General features: G+C 45.0%; 1 protein-coding gene across 1 annotated transcript; it reads left to right on the plus strand.

The window, feature by feature from the left end:
* Positions 1 to 984: 984 nt before the first annotated feature.
* LOC119315625 (putative F-box/LRR-repeat protein At5g02700) lies at positions 985 to 2,188 on the plus strand. Its single transcript, XM_037590172.1, has 2 exons — positions 985 to 1,830; positions 2,141 to 2,188. Exons 1-2 carry the CDS (start codon positions 985 to 987, stop codon positions 2,186 to 2,188), a joined length of 894 nt encoding a protein of 297 aa, XP_037446069.1.
* The last annotated feature ends 14,737 nt before the right edge of the window (positions 2,189 to 16,925 follow it).

The following is a 16,925-nucleotide window of genomic DNA, read 5'->3' on the forward strand; positions in this document are numbered from 1 at the left end:
CAGAAACAGGGGGCATTGAGGACAAAAAAACCTGCCCCAGCATCCACTTTTTTTTGGATCTCTCCCGAAAAGCACCCCATCTCTCCTCAAAAAGAAAGAAAGTTGCAACTGTTTCAATAATTTTTCAACCCGTGCCATGTCAGTGCGCCCTCCGCCAATGACCATATCGTGCGATCGCGCCGTCGCGGCCGCCCGTCCTCGCCCTCGTGCCGCACCACCGCTGCCTCACCGCCGCTGGCCTCTCGACCACTGCCCGCTCCGTCGCGCCGCGAGAAAGAAAGCAGGGAAGATAAAGTAGGACCCTGATATGTGTCAGGGTATATTATAGGAAGAGATTTATAAAGAAACTACGACGGCACACTTTTCTCTTCCAATAAATGTAGGATCCCGATAAGTGTCATATGTCAGGTGCGAGCACATGACAACTCTGAACAATTTTTATGCAAATTTAGTTACATAAGGATGTCATTTTAATTGGAAGCATGACAACTTTCGTGCTTCATTTGGTTGGAAGCATGACAATTTTTGTGCTTCAGTTTATTTTTTATAAAAACTTACCGTATGCTTGCGTAATTAAATTGTCATCGAAAAACGTTAGAGTCGGAGTGCCACGCACCTGATGTGTGACACTTACATTTGGGAATAGTATTATGAGAGCCCCTAAATGCACATTACCTGAAAAGAGATTTTCGAGGAGACTGCTGCGACGCTGTTACTAGACTGGCTTTTTTCTCTCTCTTGTTTCTTGGCAAGGTGATCAGGGGTAAATCATTCCTACAGTCTCTGATGGCAAACTGCGTAGAAGATGCCAGTTAGTTTCGATGATGGTTCAGTTCATCCATTTCTTTTCAGTTAAATAGGAGGCAGCACTCCCCAAGATCCGCAGTCTCTCCGTCGCGCTCCATTCCCTCTCCCTTTCCCAGCCGCGTCTTTTCGGCAAGGAGCCGCCGGCGAGGTATTGACGCCAGATCTTTCCGTCCGGCCATGGAGAATAATAAGGAGGCTGCGGCGGCGGCCGAATCCCATGGGACCGCAGGGAAGCGGGCACGGAGCGACGACTGCGACGACACCGCCGACGATTTCATCAGCCGGCTCCCCGACGCCGTCCTCGGCACCATCATCTCCCTCCTCCCCACCAAGGACGGCGGCCGCACGCCGGTCCTCTCCCGCCGATGGCGCCACCTCTGGCGCTCCGCGCCTCTCAACCTCGAGGTCAGCACCCGACCCCCGGGCGTCCCACCCTCCGCCGTCTCCCAGATAATCTCCCAGCACCATGGCCCCGCACGCAGATTCTCCTTCCACTGCCACGGCGACGACGACCTCTGCGCCCAGGCGGAGAGCTGGCTCCGCTCCCGCGCCCTCGCCAACCTCCAGGAGCTCGACATCGCCTACGCCAAACCCCAGCTGCTGACATCGCTTCTCCGCTCTGCATCCAACATCCTTGTCGCCAAGATCAGCCATTGTGATTTCAAGCCGGCCATGATCAATTTCCCCTTCCTCAAGAAGCTCTCCCTATTTTGCGTTTCCATCTCAGCGGACCTCTTCCCCAGACTGCTCTCCGGCTGCCATGCCCTGGAGAGTTTATACATGACCAACGTTCGTGCTGTGGGTTGCATCCGTCTTCGCTCGCCGACCATCAGGACCATCATCTTCCGTCATAGCTATGGTGAAACCGCGGAACTGATCATCGAGGATGCTCCTCGCCTTGTGAGGTTACTAGTACCTTATTGTGAGAGAAAAGATAGTGTGACTATCAGGGTAATTAGGGCGCCTAATCTGCAGATATTGGGACCTTTCTTTGTCGTCGTCTCCAAGCTCCTACTCTACCAGGTAGGTTCAGCGGCATCTCCGAATCTTTCTGTCAGCATTCATACATGGAGATAATATTTTTGATGTTCATTGTTAGTTTTCTTCAGGGATTTGCAAGTAATTTGCCTAACAGGCTAAGGGCATTAAAATAATACTGCTCCTGAACCTGTTTTCAACATTACCAGTAGATAAGTACTCCCTCCGTTTCAAAATAGATGACCCAACTTTATACTAACTTTGTATTAAAGTTAGTACAAAGTTGAGTCATCTATTTTGGAACGGAGGGAGTAGTACTGTAATTCTAAACAACTTTGTTGCTTATAAAAACCAGATTGCTGCTGGATATTTGTCAGTGTGTATGGAGTATCCTACGCCCTAACAAAAAAGAGGAATGAGATCATGAACGTCAGACAGCAGTTTCGATGAAATTGATGACATTTTGTCGCTGGTAAAATAATTTACCGTAAATTAGTAGCTATGCATCAAATGCATGGTTGGTTCCAATGATCAAGGAATATGTCTTAGAATATAGCAAGTAGGATAGGCACAATTCCAACTAATATATCTTGCAGGAGTAACATTATTGGAGAGAAACTCACGGCATGACATGATGTCAACAGCTGGTGCTGAGGCGTTCAAGGATTCAAAGAGTACGAAGAAAATGTTTCTCGCACACAGAAATACTTACTTTGCAACTAGTTTTATCACGAAATAGGATCGGATGATCCTTAGTCCTGTATTTTCCTATTTACCTGGTTTTACTCCATTTTAAACAACGGATAGGCTGTTGAATTTGTTAGTGATGAATGGCATTGCTGATGGTTGTGTGCATCAAATTATTAATATAAATTTATGAGAAATCTGATTAAATGCCTTTTATTATTGGGACTTCGACAAAAAAACAGCCCTTACTTTTGCTTTGTCCAAATCGACACATCCTACCTTTTTATTAAAATGCTAACTTTAGATCAATTTGATATACGTTTTGAGCCTATGACCAAATAGGAAATGATCATTTTGTGGCATTAAGGGGCTGTTTGGATGGTAGCCAAGAGCTGGCAAAACGGAGGCGGCAGTTTCTCTCACCAAAAAATTGGCTTAACATGTGTTGGTCCATCTGGCTTGGGCGAAATCCGAACAACCCCTAATTCTCCATCCACGTTTGTTCACATATATTCCATTACTAAAGTCACTGTTTCTTATTACTACCTGAACCAGCATCAATACTCCTAACAACGCTATCAATGTCACCATGAACTTCACCTTGATCCTCATCATCAGAATAGAAATCCTGCTCATTTTCATTGTCAGAATTTAAAGCTTTATATGTACCAACTATATCAACTACTCTACTTTTCCTGTTACTTGATCGAAACATTTCCCATCTAGCTTCACCTCTGAATCTTAAGTAATCTGTAAAATCCTATTACTAGAAGCATCTTGTTATTCTCAAAGTATCAGGAACCAAAGGGATAAAGAACCGTTTTCAAGTTTTCTGTTATCATTACCAACTTCCATGTGAGGTATGTCGCAGCTTGCAGGAATTACATTCAGACGAGGGTCTTTGCTTCTTCATTCGTTAGAGCATCTACAACTGGGCGCCCTAAACCCGCCTCAAACGTCTAGGCGGATGGCCTTGTCACAAAAAATTGACCCAGACGGGCCTCAAACGCCTGGACTGCCGGTACCTCTCATATCCAACCCAAATATGAGGTGGATATGGAGCGTCCGGGTGCGTCCGCCACGTCGGACCCGGCCCATGCCGGCCCACCCAACCCCACATATATTTCTCCCTATCCACTCGTCGGACCAAACTTTAGCCACTTCACCCACTCCTCTCCGCCACCCAAGCACCCGTCCGGCGATCTCCGACCTTCTCCGACATTGTGGGGCAGCGGGTCTGAGTCCTTTACCTCCAGATCTGTCGACCCTGAGCTCATCCCATGGGGCCCCAAGGAGGAGATGGTCATCCGGCTTGCGCTCCGCCGCTCCCGGGAGGAGGCCCATGAGAGGCAGCGCTCGGACTCCTTCCGTCGGGAATCCATTGTGTCCGCCCAAATGGTGCATGGATCCTGCGCTAGGTGTGCCATCGCTGCCTCACCGGAGGTGGTGCCGTCTGTCCGGCGTCCGAACGCGTTGGTGGGCGCACAACCCCTCAGTTGGCGCGGGTGGCGGCGGAAGCCCTCGCGGTGGTGGACATCGGCGAGGCGGAGTCGCATTCTCCAGCGCCCCGTATGGTGCACCAGTCCAAGCGGCGCAACCGCATTGTGGTGGATGTCGTCGGCTTGTCCTAGGACGGATCCATCATCGATCTGACGTTCACCGACACCATTCGGGTTCCGGGCTCCAACGAGGAAGAGTAGGGCATGGGAGACGACGGCGCCTTGAGTCCCGTGAGCCGGCTCTGTCCCATGCCCTACTCTACCTTGCCGGTGACCGAACTAACACTCTGGGGAGCGCAATCGGCCACTGAACATGGTCATAGCGGAACCGGGCGAGTTCCGCCTAGATTAGGTTTCACGCTGCATGTGACAATATGGATTTGAGTTTCTAATTTGATGTGCCTAGCTGTAGAGTCAAATATTTGAGGTCTGACTGGTCACTGTCCACGGACGCACCCGGGTGCGTCCTCAGGTGTTTGAGGGGTCAGATTACTTCCACTTCACACCTATCCAAATGGCTCGTCTCGTTACTACCTTATCATATTTCCATACTTTTGTTGTTCCATCCCCATATGGGTGGAGAACCCGTCGTTGTCTCAGTTGTGACACCGGAGGCTCTAGAGAAGTCAGAGGAGAGAGCACTCATCTTGGGATGGGCTTACTACTTATATGCTTTCAACAGTTATCCTCTGCGTACTTGGCTACCCAACGTTTACCGTAGGCATGATAACTAGTACACCAGAGATGCATCCTTCCCGGTCCTCCCGTATTAGGGAAAGGTCCTCTCAATGCTCTAACGCCCACACCGGATATAGACCGAACTGTTTCACGAAGTTCCGAACCCAGCTCACGTACCGCATTAATGGGCGAACAACCCAACCCTTATTTGCCAAGTCCGGCTGTAGATGCTTTGACTAGACAAATTAAACACAGTAAAAAAGAACTCCTGCATTTAGTTCTATATGCACGTGTAATGTTATGTTTGGATCGAATTTGTTAGTTGTGGTGCTTCAAATCAAATCCACACATGAATTCTGAATTAAGCATGAAAGTTTGTGTTAGTGGACTGACTTTTTCTTTGTCGTGTTTTCTGGCAAGGTGATCTAAGGGAATCTCTAGCCGATTCCTTACATTTTAACTTCTTATATGCCTTCTTATAATTAACTCCTTAAAAAATTGACCAATTCTTATAGCCTTTGTCACATATATTTCAAACTATTGAGTGATATTTCATCAATCATTCGAATGATTAACATACATAACAAATTAACCATAAACATGCATATAGTTCATATCATCGACCAATTCAATTAAAACATGCAGAGTTCATCCAAAAGGTGCCAAATGTTGGGGAACATAGTAATTTCAAAAAAATTCCTACGCACACGCAAGATCATGGTGATGCATAGCAACGAGAGGGGAGAGTATTGTCTACGTATCCTCGTAGACCGTAAGCGGAAGCGTTGATGTAGTCGTACGACTTCACGATCCGACCGATCCAAGTATCAAACGTACGACACCTTCGAGTTCAGCACACGTTCAGCTCGGTGACGTCCCACGAACTCCGATCCAGCAGAGCTTCGAGGGAGAGTTCCATCAGCACGACGGCGTGATGATGGTGATGATGATGCTACCGACGCAGGGCTTCGCCTAAGCACTGCAACGATATGATCGAGGTGGATTATGGTGGAGGGGGGCACCGCACACGGCTAAGAGAGATCAATGATCAACTTGTGTGTCCTAGGGTGCCCCCTGCCCCCGTATATAAAGGAGCAAGGGGGGAGTCCGGCCGGCCCCTGTAGGGTGCGCCAGGAGGAGGATTCCTCCTCCTAGTAGGAGTATGACTCCCCTTTCCTACTCGTCCTACTCCTACTAGGAGGAGGAAAGGAAGGGGGAAGAGGAGAATGAAGGAGAGGGAGGAAAAGGGGGAAAGGGGGCCGACCCCCTAGTCCAATTCGGTTTGGGCTAGGGGGGTCGCGTGCCCTGCCTCCTCACTTCCACCACTTGGCCCTTGAGGCCCATTACTTCTTCCTCGTATTCCCGTAACTCCTCGGTACTCTAGAAAATACCCGAATCACTCGAAACCTTTCCGATGTCCGAATATAGTCATCCAATATATCGATCTTTACGTCTCGGCCATTTCGAGACTCCTCGTCATGTCCCCGATCTCATCCAGGACTCCAAACTACCTTCGGTACATCAAAACACATAAACTCATAATACCGATCGTCACCGAACTTTAAGCGTGCGGACCCTACGGGTTCGAGAACTATGTGGACATGACCGAGACTCGTCTCCGGTCAATAACCAATAGCGGAACCTGGATGCTCATATTGGTTCCTACATATTCTACGAAGATCTTTATCGGTCAAACCGCATAACAACATACGTTGTTCCCTTTGTCATCGGTATGTTACTTGCCCGAGATTCGATCATCGGTATCTTGATACGTCTCCAACGTATCTATAATTTTTGATTGCTCCATGCTATTATATTATCTGTTTTGGATGTTAATGGGCTTTAGTTTACACTTTTATATTATTTTTGAGACTAACCTATTAACCGGAGGCCCAACCCAAATTATTGTTTTTTTCCTATTTCATTGTTTCGTAGAAAAGGAATATCAAACGGAGTCCAAACGGAATGAAACCTTCGGGAGCATGATTTTTGGAACAAACGTGATCCAGAGGACCTGGAGTGGACGTCAAGCAATCAGCGAGGAGGCCACGAGGCAGGGGACGCGCCTACCCCTGGGCGCGCCCTCCATCCTCGTGGGCCCCTCGTGGCTCCACCGACCTACTTCTTCCTCCTATATATACCTACGTACCCCGAAAACATCTAGGAGCACCACGGAAACCTATTTCCACCGCAGCAACCTTCTGTACCCAAGAGATCCCATCTTGGGGCCCTTTCCGGAGCTCCGCCGGAGGGGGCATTGATCACGGAGGGCCTCTACATCAACTCCATGGCCCCTCCGATGATGTGTGAGTAGTTTACCTCAGACCTTCGGGTCCATAGCTAGTAGCTAGATGGCTTCTTCTCTCTCTTTGGATCTCAATACAAAGTTCTCCTCGATCTTCTTGGAGATCTATTCGATGTAACTCTTTTTGCGGTGTGTTTGTCGAGATACAATGAATTGTGGGTTTATGATCAAGTTTATCTATGAACAATATTTGAATCTTCTCTAAATTCTTTTATGTATGATTGGTTATCTTTGCATGTCTCTTCGAATTATCAGTTTGGTTTGGCCTACTAGATTGATCTTTCTTGCAATGGGAGAAGTGCTTAGCTTTGGGTTCAATCTTGCGGTGCTCGATCCCAGTGACAGAAAGGGAAACGACACGTATTGTATTGTTGCCATAGAGGATAAAAAGATGGGGTTTATATCATATTGCATGAGTTTATCCCTCTACATCATGTCATCTTGCTTAAAGCGTTACTCTGTTCTTATGAACTTAATACTCTAGATGTATGCTGGATAGCGGTCGATGTGTGGAGTAATAGTAGTAGACGCAGGCAGGAGTCGGTCTACTTGTCACGGACGTGATGCCTATATACATGATCATACCTAGATATTCTCATAATTATTCGCTTTTCTATCAATTGCTCGACAGTAATTTGTTCACCCACCATAATACTTATGCTATCTTGAGAGAAGCCACTAGTGAAGCCTATGGCCCCCGGGTCTATTCTCCATCATACAAGTTTCCAATCTATTTTATTTTGCAATCTTTACTTTCAATCTATATCATAAAAATACCAAAAACATTTATCTTATTATCATTATCTCTATCAGATCTCACTCTTGCAAGTGGCCATGAAGGGATTGACAACCCCTTTATCGCGTTGGTTGCGAGGTTCTTATTTGTTTGTGTAGGTACGAGGTGAGTCGCGCATGGTCTCCTACTGGATTGATACCTTGGTTCTCAAAAACTGAGAGAAATACTTACGCTGCTTTGCTGCATCACCCTTTCCTCTTCAAGGGAAAACCAACGCATGCTCAAGAGGTAGCATATCTCAATACCTAGTTCAATATCGTTACCGGCAAGTATCTTTACTCGTTCTGTAATCCATCATCCCGCAACTAACTCATTAGTTGCATTGCTTGCAAGGCTTATAGTGATGTGCATTACCGAGAGGGCCCAGAGATACCTCTCCGACAATCGGAGTGACAAATCCTAATCTCGATCTATGCCAACTCAACAAGTACCATCGGAGACACCTGTAGAGCACCTTTATAATCACCCAGTTATGTTGTGACATTTGGTAGCACACAAAGTGTTCCTCTGGTAATCGGGAGTTGCATAATCTCATAGTCATAGGAACATGTATAAGTCATGAAGAAAGCAATAGCAGTAAACTAAAACGATCAAGTGTTAAGCTAACGGAATGGGTCAAGTCAATCACATCATTCTCCTAATGATGTGATCCCATTTATCAAATGACAACTCATTTCTATGGTTAGGAAACATAACCATCTTTGATCAACGAGCTAGTCAAGTAGAGGCATACTAGTGACACTCTATTTGTCTATGTATTCACACATGTATTATGTTTCCGGTTAATACAATTCTAGCATGAATAATAAACATTTATCATGATATAAGGAAATAAATAATAACTTTATTATTGCCTCTAGGGCATATTTCCTTCAGTCTCTCACTTGCACTAGAGTCAATAATCTAGTTCACATCTTTTTGTGATTAGTTCACATCTCCATGTGACTAATACCCAAAGGGTTTACTAGAGTCAATAATCTAGTTCACATTGCTATGTGATTAACACCCAAAGAGTGATCATGTTTTGCTTGTGAGAGAAGTTTAGTCTATGGATCTGCAAGATTCAGATCCGTATGTATTTCGCAAATTTCTATGTCTACAATGCTCTGCACGGAGCTACTCTAGCTAATTGCTCCCACTTTCAATATGTATCCAGATCGAGACTTAGAGTCATCTAGATCGATGTGAAAAGCTTGCATCGACGTAACTCTTTACGACGAACTCTTTTATCACCTCCATAACCGAAAAATATTTCCTTAGTCCTCTAAGGATAAATTTTGACCGCTGTCCAATGATCTACTCCTAGATCGTTATTGTACTCCCTTGCGAGAATTATGCTAAGGTATACAATAGGACTGGTAAACAGCATAGCATACTTTATAGAACCTATGACTGAGGCATAGGGAATGACTTTTCATTCTCTTTCTATTTTCTGATGTGGTCGGGTTTTGAGTCTTTACTCAACTTCACACTTTGCAACACAGGCAAGAACTCCTTCTTTGACTGTTCCATTTTGAACTACTTCAAAAAAAACTTGTCAAGGTATGTACTCATTGAAAAATCTTATCAAGCGTCTTGATCTATCTCTATAGATCTTGATGCTCAATGTGTAAGTAGCTTCATCGAGGTCTTTCTTTGAAAAACTCTTTTCAGATACTCCTTTATGCTTTCCAGAAAATTCTACATTATTTCAGATCAACAATATGTCATTCACATATGCTTAACAGAAATGTCGTAGTGCTCCCACTCACTTTCTTGTAAATAGAGGCTTCACCGCAAGTCTATATAAAACCATATGCTTTGATCACTTTATCAAAGTATATATTCCAACTCTGAGATGCTTGCACCAGTCCATAGATGGATCGCTGGAGCTTGCACACTTTGTTAGCACCTTTAGGACTGACAAAACCTTCTTGTTGCATCATATACAACTCTTCTTTAAGAAATCCATTAAGGAATGCAATTTTGACATCCATTTGCCAGATTTCATAAAATGCGACAACTGCTAACATGATTCGGACAGACTTTTAAGCAGTGATACGAGTGAGAAAATCTCATCGTAGTCAACACCTTGAACTTGTCGGAAACATTTTGCGACAATTCGAGCTTTGTAGATAGTAACACTACTATCAGCGTCTGTCTTCCTCTTGAAGATCCATTTATTCTTAATGACTCACCGATCATTGGGCAAGTCAATCAAAGTCCATACTTTGTTCTCATACATGGATCCCATCTCAGATTTCATGGCCTCAAGCCATTTCGTGGAATCTGGGCTCATCATCGCTTCCTGATAGTTCGTAGGTTCGTCATGGTCAAGTAGCATGACATCCAGAACATGATTACCGTACTACTCTGGTGCGGATCTCACTCTGGTTGACCTACGAGGTTCGGTAGTAACTTGATATGAAGTTACATGATCATCATCATTAGCTTCCTCACTAATTGGTGTAGGAGTCATAGGAACAAATTTCTATGATGAACTACTTTCCAATAAGGGAGCAGGTATAGTTACCTCATCAAGTTCTACTTTCCTCCCACTCACTTCTTTCGAGGGAAACTCCTTCTCTAGAAAGGATCCATTCTTAGCAACGAATGTCTTGCCTTCAAATCTATGATAGAAGGTGTACCCAACTGTCTCCTTTGGGTATCCTATGAAGACACATTTCTCCGATCTGGGTTTGAGCTTATCAGGATGAAACTTTTTCACATAAGCATCGCAACCCCAAACTTTAAGAAATGACAATTTTGGTTTCTTGCCAAACCACAGTTCATATGGCGTCGTATCAACGGATTTAGATGGTTCCCTAATTAACGTGAATGCAGCTATCTCTAATGCATAACCCCCAAAACGATAGTGGTAAATCGGTAAGAGACGTCATAGATTGCACCATATCTAATATAGTACGGTTACGATGTTCGGACACACCATTACGCTGTGGTGTTCCAGGTGGCGTGAGTTGCGAAACTATTCCACATTGTTTCAAATGAAGACCAAACTCGTAACTCAAATATTCGCCTCCACGATCAGATCGTAGAAACTTTATTTTCTTGTTATGATGATTTTCCACTTCACTCTGAAATTATTTGAACTTTTCAAATGTTTCAGATTTATGTTTCATTAAGAAGATATACCCATATCTTACTCAAATCATCTGTGAAGGTGAGAAAATAACGATACCTGCTGCGAGCCTCAACACTCATCGGACTGCATACATCAGTATGTATAATTTCCAACAAGTCTGTTGCTTGCTCCATTGTTCCGGAGAACGTAGTCTTAGTCATCTTGCCCATGAGGCATGGTTCGCAAGCACCAACCTATTCATAATCAAGTGATTCCAAAATCCCATCAGCATGGATTTTCTTCATGCGCTTTACACCAATATGATCTAAACGACAGTGCCACAAATAATTTGCACTATCATTATTAACTTTGCATCTTTTGGCTTCAATATTATGAATATGTGTATCACTACGATCGAGATTCAATAAACCATTCATCTTGGGTGTATGACCATTGAAGGTTTTATTCATGCAGACAGAACAACAATTATTCTCTGACTTTAAATGAATAACCGTATTGCAATAAACATGATCAAATCATATTCATGCTTAACGCAAACACCAAATAACATTTATTTAGGTTCAACACTAATCCCGAAAGTATAGGGAGTGTGCGATGATGATCATATCAATCTTGGAACCACTTCCAACACACATCGTCACTTCACCCTTAACTAGTCTCTGTTCATTCTGCAACTCCCATTTCGAGTTACTAATCTTAGCAACTGAACTAGTATCAAATACTGAGGGGTTGCTATAAACACTAGTAAAGTACACATCAATAACATGTATATCAAATATACCTTTGTTCACTTTGCCATCCTTCTTATCCTCCAAATACTTGGGGCAGTTTTGCTTCCAGTGACCAGTCCCTTTGCAGTAGAAGCACTTAGTCTCAGGCTTAGGTCTAGACTTGGGCTTCTTCACTTGAGCAGCAACTTGCTTGCCGTTCTTCTTGAAGTTCCCCTTCTTCCCTTTGCCCTTTTATTGAAACTAGTGGTCTTGTCAACCATCAACACTTGATGCTTTTCTTGATTTCTACCTTCGTCGATTTCTGCATCACAAAGAGCTTGGGAATCGTTTCTGTTATCCCTTGCATATTATAGTTCATCACTAAGTTCTAGTAACTTGGTGATAATGACTAGAGAACTTTGTCAATTACTATCTTATCTGGAAGATTAACTCCCACTTGATTCAAGCAATTGCAGTACCCAGACAATCTGAGCACATGCTCACTGGTTGAGCTATTCTCCTCCATCTTTGTAGGCAAAGTATTGTCAGAGGTCTCCTACCTCTCGACACGGGCATGCGTATGAAATACCAATTTCAACTCTTAGAACATCTTATATGTTCCGTGACATTTCAAAACATTTTGAAGTCCTGGTTCTAAGCCATAAAACATTTTATATGTTCCGTGACTAAACTATGAAGTAGTCATCATACTGAGCTTTGCCGAATGTTCATAACGTCTGTATCTACTCCTGCAATAGGTCTGTGTGATAGCCTGGCTTATTAGGGATGATAGACTACTCATATCAATAAGGAATTCCTTCTTTCCCGGGAGCCCATTCTGACAGAACTCCAAAGTTAAGCGTGCTCAGCTTGGAGTAGTTTCAGGATGGGTGACCGACCGGGAAGTTGCTCCCGGGTGCGCACGAGTGAGGACAAAGTGCGCGGAAAAGACTATTATTGATCTGTGGGGCCAGTCTAGATCTCGCCAGGAGTAACGACCACCGGCGGGTGTGTCCGGGGCGTTACAAGTTGGTATCAAAGCTGACCCTCGCGGTTACACGGATGTTTGCAGACAGGTGTGCGGTCATGTTGTTCATGACGTTTATGACCCGTCGTAGCACACGGCATGGCACATGTACCGGACTGGAAGCACGAACGTATGTGCCAAGAGGGAACGTTCCTGTGACCTGACGAGGACGTCGGTTCCTCTGAGTGGGGGTGTATGTGATATCCTGGCTTATTAGGGATGATAGACTACTCATATCAATAAGGAATTCCGTCTTTTCCGGGAGCCCATTCTGACAGAACTCCAAAGTTAAGCGTGCTCAGCTTGGAGTAGTTTCATGATGGGTGACCGACCGGGAAGTTGCTCCCGGGTGCGCACGAGCGAGGACAAAATGCGCAGAAAAGACTAGTATTGGGTGCGCACGAGTGAGGACAAAGTGCGCAGAAAAGACTAGTATTGATCGGTGGGGCCAGTCTAGATCCTGGGTGACCGACCGGGAAGTTGCTCCCGGGTGCGCACGAGCGAGGACAAAATGCACAGAAAAGACTAGTATTGGGTGCGCACAAGTGAGGACAAAGTGCGCAGAAAAGACTAGTATTGATCGGTGGGGCCAGTCTAGATCCCGCCAGGAGTAACGACCACCGGCGGGTGTGTCCGGGGCGTTACAGTCTGTCACCTAGCGGTGCATCAAGGACATAATTCTTCTGTGCAGTAATGAGGATAATCCTCAGATCACGGACCTAGTCCGCATCATTGCTACTTTCATCTTTCAACATAGTTTTTCTCTAGGAACATATCAAAAAATAAACGGGGAGCTACATCGCGAGCTATTGATCTACAACATAGTGATACGTCCATTTTGCATCATGCTTTTATATCGATATTTATTGCATTATGGGATGTTATTACACATTATGTCACAATACTTATGCCTATTCTCTCTTATTTTATAAGGTTTATGTGAAGAGGGGGAATGCCGGCAGCTGAGATTCTGGGCTGGAAAAGGAGCAAATATTAGAGACCTATTCTGCCCAACTCCAAAAGTCCTGAAACTTCATGAAAGTTATTTCCAGAATATATAAAAAATATTGAGCGCAAGAAGTATCAGAGGGGGGCCACCCACTAGCCACAAGGGTGGGGGGCGCGCCCTACTCCCCTGGGTGTGCCCCCTGCCTCGTGGGCCCCCTGGTGGCCCTCCGATGCCCATCTTCTGCTATATGAGGTCTTTCGTCCGAGAAAAATCATAAGCAAGCTTATGGGACGAAAATCCGCCGCCACGAGGCCGAACCTTGGCGGAACCAATCTAGGGCTCCGGCAGAGCTGTTCTGCCGGGGAAACTTCCCTCTGGGAGGGGGAAATCATCACCAACGATCCTCTCATTGGGAGGGTGTCAATCTCCATCAACATCTTCACCAGCACCATCTCATCTCAAACCCTAGTTCATCTCTTGTATCCAATCTTTGTATCCAAACCTCACATTGGTACCTGTGGGTTGTTAGTAGTGTTGATTACTCCTTGTAGTTGATGCTAATTGGTTTACTTGGTGGAAGATCATATGTTCAGATCCATTATGCATATTAATACCCCTCTGATTATGAACATGAATATGCTTTGTGAGTAGTTACGTTTGTTCTTGAGGACATGGGAGAAGTCTGGCTATTAGTAGTCATGTGAATTTGGTATTCGTTCAATATTTTGATGAGATTTATGTTGTCATCCCTCTAGTGGTGTCATGTGAACGTCGACTATATGACACTTCACCATTGTTTGGGCCTAGAGGGAGGCATTGGGAAGTAATAATTAGATGATGGGTTGCTAGAGTGACAGTGTAACGCCCTCGATGCGGCTATAGCTCCCACGTGTCGAGGCACGACTTAGAGACATAACCACATTGAAAGCAATGTCGCAAGTTAGGCAATCATCACAAACATCCCATGTAAATATAATAAAAGGGGGAGATACATAGTTGGCTTACACTCGCCACGTCACATCAAAGTACATAAATAATATCCATCAATCAAACACTCATGGCCCGACTTCGGCGCCAAAATAGAAAAGAACCCAACATGCGACAAGACCCTGAATCGAACCCCAACTAGGCACCACTACTGATCATCAGGAAAAGACACGTAGTAACACTGAGAATCCTCGTCGAACTCCCACTTGAGCTCGTACTCGTCACCTGGAGCGGAAACACCTGGACCTGCATCTGGAGTTATAGTATCTGTGAGCCACAGGGACTCGGCAATCTCGCACCCTCGCGATCAAAACTATTTATGCTTATAGGAAGGATAAGGCAAGTATATGTGGAGCTGCAGCAAGCGACTAGCATATATGGTGGCTAACTTATACGCAAAAGAGAGCGGGAAGAGGAGGCAAAGCGCGAGCGAGAGGAAACAAACTACGCAAGCATAACTCCAACACCGTGTCCACTTCCCGGAGTCCGCCGATAAGGGGCCATCACGGTAACACACACGGTTGATTCATTTTAATTAAGTTTAGTTCAAGTTATCTACAATCGGACATCAACAAATTCCCATCTGCCCATAACCGCAGGCACAGATTTCGAAAGTTCAATACCTGCAGGGGAGTCCCAACTTAGACCATGACAAGCTCTCACGGTCAACGAAGGAATAAACCTCCACCCAAGACACACCGATCAGACTCGGTATCCCGGTACAACAAGACGATTCGACGGGTTAAAACTAAACCAGCAACACCGCCCGAATGTGCCGACAAATCCCGATAGGAGCTGCACATATCTCTTTCTCAGGGCACACTCAGATGAGCACTCCATACAACTAAACCCAAACCTCGAGTTTCCCCGAGGGGGCGCTGCACAGGACTCTAGTTCGGACTAACACTCAGAGGAGCACTGGCCCGTGGGGGCTAAAATAAAGATGACCCTCGGGCTCCGGAAACCCAAGGGAAAAAGAGGCTAGGTGGCAAATAGTAAAACCAATGTTGGGCATTGCTGGCAAAGCTTTATTCAAGGCGAACTATCAAGGGGTTCCCATTATAGCCCAACCGCGTGAGGGACGCAAAATCCGGGAACATAACACCGATATGACGGAAACTAGGGCGGCAAGAGTGGAACAAAACACTAGGCGAGAGGCCGAGCCTTCCACCCTTTACCAAGTGTATAGATGAAATAAGATAACATAGCAATATAATGATATCCCAACAAGTAAGTAAATGTTCCAACAAGGAACGACTCCAATCTTCACCTACAACTAGCAACGCTATAAGAGGGGCTGGGCAAAGCGGTAACATAGCCAATCAAATGTTTGCTAGGACAAGGTGGGTTAGAGGTTCAACATGGCAATTGGGAGGCTGACAAGCAAAAGGTAGGCATCGTAGCATTGGCATAGCAAGAGCGAGCAAACTAGCATAGCAAAGATAGTAGTGATTTCGAGGGTATGATCATCTTGCCTGCAAAGCTGTCAGGGTTGACTGGATCCTCAAAAGCAAACTCAGCGGGCTCCTCATTAGCGAACTCGTCTCCCGGCTCTACCCAAACAAGACAAACAAGCAACAAGTATACAATCAACCACGTGCAAACTCAAACAATAAGATGCAATGATGATATGCTATGCGGGGTGCGATGCGGGATGCAAAATGCAAGATATGACAGGAAATGCATGAACCTGGCCTCAACTTGGAAAACCAAGTTTGCCACTGGATAGAGGGGATGAAATCGCTTGAAAACAATATAAAGATCATTGGAATCGGAGTTACGGTTTAGAAATGACAAGCGTTTTAAGATATGACACCGGTCTACGATTTACAGCAAGTAGGCATCTAAATGCAATGAAATGAATATGCTACAGCCACCAAACATGACAACAAAAGACATGGCAGGGATGCACACAAGATGCTTAACAAAAGACTAGCACTGAGCCACGGCCAAATCATCCATTATGAGGTTCAAACAAGCATGGCAAAATCGCAAATGCAAAACAGATTTCAGACTTAGTGAAATTAACACTAGTCTGAAATTTCAGATCACGAAGCCCTCTTCGGAGCAGCAAAACAACATGATACAAGACCTGATTATGACAAATAAGAATATGGTATGGAGCTACTCAACAAGCTTAACAAAAGTCCCAAAGTGACCTGGGGCCAAAAGGGATCACAAAATATACTAACAAGCACACGAACATAGCTCCAACACAATCAGTTTTCAGACTTAGTGAAAACTGAGACATGCTGAAATTTAACTCACGAAGGCATGTAAACGAGCTCGATGCACTCACTATGGTGCAAGTCATGGCAAGGCAAGCATACATCCATTAAGAAGGCACAAAATGCTAGCTAGACATGGTAAGAACAATGGCATAGCATGCACGGATCAACTACAATAGCATCGGCAAAATC

This window comes from Triticum dicoccoides, chromosome 6A (genome assembly GCF_002162155.2).
Source record: "Triticum dicoccoides isolate Atlit2015 ecotype Zavitan chromosome 6A, WEW_v2.0, whole genome shotgun sequence".
In the NCBI taxonomy this organism is placed as follows: domain Eukaryota; kingdom Viridiplantae; phylum Streptophyta; class Magnoliopsida; order Poales; family Poaceae; genus Triticum; species Triticum dicoccoides.

Coding starts and splice junctions, on each gene's coding strand:
- LOC119315625 (XM_037590172.1), top strand. CDS start 985: ATGGAGAATAATAAGGAGGCTGCGGCGGCGGCCGAATCCCATGGGACC. Junction 1,831..2,140: donor CCAAGCTCCTACTCTACCAG/GTAGGTTCAGCG, acceptor TATAAAAACCAG/ATTGCTGCTGGATATTTGTC.